This window comes from Rattus rattus, chromosome 16 (assembly GCF_011064425.1).
Source record: "Rattus rattus isolate New Zealand chromosome 16, Rrattus_CSIRO_v1, whole genome shotgun sequence".
Lineage (NCBI taxonomy): Eukaryota > Metazoa > Chordata > Mammalia > Rodentia > Muridae > Rattus > Rattus rattus.
Genome location: NC_046169.1, coordinates 13,212,525 through 13,219,737, shown reverse-complemented (window position 1 = coordinate 13,219,737; position 7,213 = coordinate 13,212,525). Strand labels below are relative to the sequence as shown.

At 55.9% G+C, this 7,213-nt stretch overlaps 1 protein-coding gene across 1 annotated transcript; it reads left to right on the top strand.

Annotated features, from left to right (window-relative positions):
- Nucleotides 1–542: 542 nt before the first annotated feature.
- Elfn1 (extracellular leucine rich repeat and fibronectin type III domain containing 1) lies at nt 543–3,300 on the top strand. Its single transcript, XM_032887073.1, has one exon. It carries the CDS (start codon nt 805–807, stop codon nt 3,292–3,294), a length of 2,490 nt encoding a protein of 829 aa, XP_032742964.1. The 5' UTR covers nt 543–804; the 3' UTR covers nt 3,295–3,300.
- Nucleotides 3,301–7,213: the final 3,913 nt, after the last annotated feature.

Below are 7,213 nucleotides of genomic sequence, written 5' to 3'. Positions count from 1 at the left end.
TTGAAGCATTCCAGGGGGCCCGGCAGGGCATCAATAACTCAAAAGGACTATGTCCCGTCCTTAGCCATAGCCAGCTCTGCCACTCACTGTCTGAAGGACTCTGAGTCCCTTCTCTAGACCCTTTCCCTGTGGATCCAAGGCCATGCCCAGTGTCACTCACTGCAGTACCTCCGAGCTGGCCACTCAAAGGGACATCATGTCCACCTTGTACTTGAAGAAACTAGGCCTGGAGGAGGTCTGCTTTCCTCGGTGATCCGGGACTCTCTCAGCCCTGCTGATGATCTGGGACACGTATCGTGGTTTCCATTTTAAAGCCAGACACTGGTGGGGTGGCTCAGCTGAATTCTTTTCTTTTTCTTTCTTTTTTTTTCGGAGTTGGGGACTGAACCCAGGGCCTTGCGCTTGCTAGGCAAGTGCTCTAGCACTGAGCTAAATCCCCAACCCCTCAGCTGAATTCTTTAGACGGATGGACAGTCACCCCGTGACTTTGGATGTGGCTTTTTTTTCTGTGACTTACTCTCTTCTTTCTTCTCTTGCAGCAGAGAACACTTCGGGCAGAGGAGCCGGGCGAAGCCACCGGGACACACAGGCCCATGGAAAAGCAGGCTGTGGTCACCTCAGGACCAGGGAGGACGACAAGGGGCGGTGGGCAGTGAGGGAGCCATTCTCCCTCCCAGCACCTGCGCCATGCAGCTTGGGACAGGACATCTCTGACAGTGCAGGCAGTGCTATATCCCATCCCTAAGTCCCCTGGGGAGGGACCACTGCCCATCCCCCCCCATCCCCAAGGCAGAGTGTCCCAAGATGGCTGGGCACGGGTGGGGTGCACCGTGGGTACTTGTGGCAGCCGCCACATTACTGCACGCGGGTGGGCTGGCCCAAGGCGACTGCTGGCTGATCGAGGGTGACAAGGGCTTCGTGTGGCTGGCCATCTGCAGTCAGAACCAGCCGCCCTATGAGGCCATCCCCCAGCAGATCAACAACACCATCGTGGACCTGCGGCTTAACGAGAACCGCATCCGCAGCGTGCAGTACGCGTCCCTCAGCCGCTTCGGGAACCTCACATACCTCAACCTCACCAAGAATGAGATAGGCTACATCGAGGATGGGGCCTTCTCTGGCCAGTTCAACCTCCAGGTGCTGCAGCTGGGTTACAACCGGCTGCGCAACCTTACGGAGGGCATGCTGCGGGGCCTGAGCAAGCTCGAGTACCTGTATCTGCAGGCCAACCTCATCGAGGTGGTGATGGCCAGCGCCTTCTGGGAGTGCCCCAACATAGTCAACATAGACCTCTCCATGAACCGCATCCAGCAGCTGGGCAGTGGCACCTTCGCGGGCCTGACCAAGCTCTCGGTGTGTGAGATTTACAGCAACCCTTTCTACTGCTCCTGCGAGCTGCTGGGTTTCCTGCGCTGGCTGGCGGCCTTCACCAACGCCACCCAGACCCACGACCGTGTGCAGTGTGAGTCTCCTCCCGTCTACGCGGGCTACTTCCTCCTGGGCCAAGGCCGCCACGGCCACCAACGTAGCATCCTTAGCAAGCTGCAGTCCGTGTGCACTGAGGGCTCCTACACTGCTGAAGTGCTTGGCCCACCCCGCCCGGTGCCGGGCCGATCACAGCCAGGACATTCGCCACCTCCGCCTCCTCCAGAGCCCAGTGACATGCCCTGCGCTGATGACGAGTGCTTCTCTGGAGACGGCACCACGCCGCTGGTGGTCCTGACGACACTGGTCCCTCAGACAGAGGCCCGTCCCTCCATGAAAGTCAAGCAGCTGACCCAGAACTCGGCCACCATCATGGTGCAGCTGCCCAGCCCTTTCAACCGCATGTACACACTGGAGCAGTACAACAACAGTAAATCGTTCACCGTGTCCAAGCTGACTCAGCCGCAGGAGGAGATCCGCCTCACCAATCTCTACACGCTCACCAACTACACGTACTGCGTGGTCTCCACCAGTTCCGGCACCCATCATAACCACACCTGCCTTACCATCTGCCTGCCCAAGCCGCCCAGCCCACCCGGCCCCGTGCCCAGCCCCTCCACAGCCACCCACTACATCATGACCATCCTGGGCTGCCTCTTCGGCATGGTGCTGGTTCTGGGCGCCGTGTACTACTGCCTGCGAAAGCGGAGGCGACAGGAGGAGAAACACAAGAAGGCCGTGGCAGCGGCCGCTGGCAGCTTGAAAAAGACCATCATTGAACTTAAGTACGGCCCCGAGATCGAGGCACCCGGGCTGGCTCCGCTGACCCAGGGCCCGCTGCTGGGCCCTGAGGCTGTGACTCGAATACCCTACCTGCCAGCTGCCACCAGCGACGTGGAGCAGTATAAGCTGGTGGAGAGCGGCGAGACCCCCAAGGCCACCAAGGGGAACTACATTGAAGTGCGCACAGGGGAGCCGCAGGAACGCAGAGGCTGTGAGCTGAGCCGGCCTGGCTCTGAAAACCAGAGCTCCGTAGCCGAGATCTCCACCATTGCCAAGGAAGTGGACAGAGTCAACCAGATCATTAACAACTGCATAGACGCACTCAAGTCAGAGTCCACCTCCTTCCAGGGCGCCAAATCAGGGGCCGTGTCCGCGGCTGAGCCGCAGCTGGTGCTGCTGTCCGAGCCTCTGGCCAGCAAGCACAGCTTCCTGTCCCCTGTATACAAAGATGCCTTTGGCCATGGTGGCCTGCAGCGGCACCACAGTGTGGAGGCTGCGACCGGGCCCCCGAGGGCCAGCACTTCATCCAGCGGTTCTGCACGCAGCCCTCGCACCTTCCGGGCTGAGGCCGCCGGCGCACATAAGGCCCCAGCCACCGAGACCAAGTACATTGAAAAAAGCTCACCTGTGCCCGAGACCATCCTCACTGTGACACCCGCGGCCACTGTGCTGCGGGCGGAGGCCGACAAGAGTCGCCAGTATGGCGAGCATCGGCACTCGTACCCCGGCTCTCACCCTGCCGAGCCACCTGCTCCGCCACCACCTCCACCCACTCATGAGGGCTTGGGAGGCCGAAAGGCATCTATCCTGGAGCCTCTGACCCGGCCACGACCCCGAGACCTCGTCTACTCGCAACTGTCCCCGCAGTACCACAACCTGAGCTATTCATCCAGCCCCGAGTACACCTGCAGGGCATCCCCAAGCATCTGGGAGCGTCTCAGACTGAGCCGGCGGAGACACAAGGATGATGCGGAGTTCATGGCGGCTGGCCACGCCCTGCGCAAGAAGGTCCAGTTTGCCAAAGACGAGGACCTGCATGACATCCTAGACTACTGGAAAGGCGTGTCTGCCCAGCACAAGTCCTGAACCTCCCCACCCGACCCGTTGGCAGGGCCAAAGGCAGCCTGGCCCTGTCCTCTCCGAAACTCGTGATGCCCTTTGGACCAAAAAGGACAGACCATCCACAGCAGCTATCCCTGAGTGAGACTCAACACTAAATCCAACGTATGTGCACAATCAGGGGCCGCTGCGTTCCGCGCCTGGCCCACAGGGACAGCTTGAGGAGGCCGCAGGTGGCCGCAACAGTAGATATACTAATTTCCATGTAAACTGTAATGTGCCTGCTGCCTGGTGCAAGCAAGCAAGACACACACACACACACACACACACACACACACACACACTCACACACAATCACACACACACACTCACACACACACACACTCACACACACAAATGCATACACATGCATGTGCGCGTGCACACACAAACATACGCACATGCATGCACACACTCTCACACACACACATGCACAGACACACACACATGGGACTTCGGAAAACTGTGTCTTAGGGGTGGGGGGGTGGGGAGGGAAGTTTTTCCATTATCTTTCCTGTTTTGAGTCTTCTCTTCCTTCTCCTCCTTTCTTCTCTCTCTCTCTCTTTATTTTCTTCCTTTTTAAAAATATATATATATAAAAATGAAAATCTTAAAAAAAAAGAAAGAAAGGAGAAAGAATGAAATCACTTAACGTGGGGTGTGTGACCAAGTATAGCCAGCTTCAAGGCACCCCCTAAATATGATCTCCAGACTGTGGAGGGCAAAGGGGTGGAGTCAAGGCAGATGGACCACTGGCCCTTGGCAGCATCCAGAGGCTGTGGGACTCTAGTGGGGAGGTGGAGACTGTGCCTGGGGACCGGTCAGGGTGGCAAGAGGGGTGCAGGCTGGGAAACATTGTGGGTCCCCCCCACCTCGGCCCCATCTTCATTGTATACTGTAGTTGTTCTATTGTACAGAAAAAAAAATCTATATTTGCAAAGTTTGCTGTAAAATGAGAGAGAAAAAAAGACTATGTCTACTTAAAAAAAAAACTCAGCAAAGGAAAAAAAATCCAAATACACGTGTTCTGTGGGTTTTTCCTAGGGGTAGTGGTGGTGGTGGTTCAGGGTCCCATTTGGGCACGTGATTGTGGAGCGTGGCTTTGAGGAGCTCCGTGGGAGCCTGCGGGAAGGTTCGTGGCTCACCTTGGAAGGAAGCGTCCAGCTTCTCTGAGGGTGGGAACTAGTGTGGATGGATCAGCTAGAGGCAGGAGGAGGCTGAGGAGGGTGACAGCTACGGCAGGGCCCGCCCACGTGCATTCCTAGTGGCTGAGGGGTGGGGACAATCAGAAATACCAGAGGCAACTCTGAGCGAGGTGGTGATGGTGGGGTTGGGTTAGGGCACGGTGGGTGGCTACAGGGTGTATCTGTGGGTGAGCCCTTCTATACCCAGAGCACTGCCCACATGGAGAGAGGCCCCTCCCTTCCCTGCAACACAAAACCAGCCTCATTCTCCCACAACCAGCCCTTGCCTCTCACCCATTCTCTGTGGCCTTCTCTAGGTGGTCCCACCCAAGAGGGATGAGCAGCTACGGTCTTTCTAGGTTCTTCAGTTTCTGGAGCTGGTAGAAGGAAGTCCTGTCCCAAGGCTAGTCTCAGTATTCCTGATGCTGAGACTGTAGCCACCTGATGTCAAAACATACGCCATCTACACCCCTCTACCCAGTGCTGTGATCACCCCACGCAGAGCTGGTGTCTTCCAGAGAGGTTTAATGCTGTATCGGGGAGGAACACCTTGTTCCTTCTTACCTATGGAACCCTGAGGCCATTCTCCGTCCTGGGAAGACAGGAGGCATGGCTCCCAATCAATATTCCCAAGCTAGTTTGAGGACCTACCCCTCAGCCCCCCTAAAGGCCCTAGTCACTGAGGGCTCCCCACCGAGGGAAAACAATTTCTAACATGGACTGCTGATAAAGACCCAGCAAGATACCACATCCTGGACCCAACAAGGGGTCTGGAGACTTGTGAAAAAAGCAGGCTTTGGTGTCTGATGAGCTGTGGGGAAGGCCTAGGTCCCAGCTTGGTTGGAGATGAGGGTGGAGAGGGTGGGAGGAGGCCTGGGGTCTGGGGGAAGCCCTGGATCAACAGCCTCTGCTTGCAAACTCTCAGGGACAGGAGGCTCATCCCTCCCCTCCAACTTTAGGCACCTTCCTTAGATCCACAGAGCCCCAAGGTCCAGTTCAGTCTCCTGCATCCCCAGAGGGGAGCATAGAACCGTACACAGGGCCCACGCTGGATTCCTAACCAGGGTACCCTGCCAGTAAACCCTTTAACTGGGTCCCCTTCAAACACTTCGTGGCCTGTTCTTTCTTGTCCAGCCAACCAGGCCCCAACCACAGCAGCCCCTTCCCAGCTCTGTAGGATCCATAGGTGTTTCAGAACAGTGTGGTCACATCCAGAGGGGAAATGTAGGACTCAGAGATTATGATAGGGACTCAAAGGAGGACCTTTTCTGCTCAGGGACACATTCAGTGACCATTCTGGTTAAAGGACAGAGGAAGGTGGCCAGGTCTGCTCAACACATTCCCTGTCACCAAGGAGACAAAATGGCTATTTATAGGGGGACCAGGACAGAGAGAACTAGCACCAAGATGGGGTTTGGTGGAAGCATCATAGGTCCAGAGAAGGACAAGGGCAGAGAGGCAAGAGGTGGGATACGGAAGCAGGATGCTCAGCTGCCAGAGCTCAGACAGCGGCTCCCGGTCTCCCAGGGTCTCTTGGGGGTTAAATGGAGTCAACTCTCCACTGAGCTGGTGACGGAACTCCATATTTACTTGAAGAGTTCAGAGTATGTTTGATGAGGGACCAGGAGAAGACCTACACATTAAAATAAATTAAGATTTATTTTGTGTGTATAAATGTCTTGTCTGCATGCATGTGTGTGCACCATGTGTATTCCTGGTGCCTATGGGGGTCAGAGGAGGGTGTCCAATCTCCTGGAACTGCAGTTTTGGATGGTTCTGAATCATGTGGGTGCTAGGAATCAAACTTGGCTTCTCTGAAAGAGCAGTCAGTACTTTTAATTGCTGAGCCATCTCTCCAGTCCTGGCCCATTTATTAAATACCTACTGTGTGCAAGACTCTGCCCAGCTGAGCTTGGGAACTCGCAGGCTGGCAGCTACAAGCCATAGAAGAAAGTGGTCACCTCGGAGGTATACAAGGACATGCTTAGGGGATGAAGGGAGAAAGCCGGGGTGGGGGCTCCTGAAAGCTATGGGACTTGGATGGAGGATTGAAGAAGTGAGGGCGTCTGAGTCCAGTTTGGGGTGGAGATGTGGGACCTCTGCCCATGGTCCCTGCTCTTTGGCTTCCCAGTGGAAAATGAAGGGTCTTGGAGCTTGAATCAGAGGCTCTGTTCGCACATCCAGCCACATAGATTCCCTAAGTCCCAGCCGTCTCCTCCATCCAGTGTGGGGGTAGCACTCCCACCCTCTCCTCCTGTTACCGGGACAGTCTCACAGGTGACACTGTCTGTTATTCTCTGACACAAAACCAGCACACAAGGCAGCCGCAGGTGTGGATGAGAGGGCTCGGGAGGACAAAGCCCACTCCACATGCCTCTTAGCTTCCGTAGGAGCAGCCCGGGGTCATGCCAGCCATAGGTGTCCGTTCTGTATGGCCCAGGGGATGATCTCCGAGCCATACTTTTTTGTCTGAACGAGTGTATATTATTAAATATATTGCAAACCAAAGTGAAAGAGTTGGAGAGATGGTAAAGCCATCAAATCAGAGATGTAAGCATTCAGCAGTAACCAAGCAGGGAGAGCCAGCCCATTGAGGCAGACAAGTCGGGGCTTCCCATAAAGAGCAGAGCATCCTCTCCAGCTGGCAGGGACCAGAAGCTTCCACAGAACAAACAGCAACAGATAAAGAGCATACGGTCCAATCAGGGCCTCACAACCTCCAG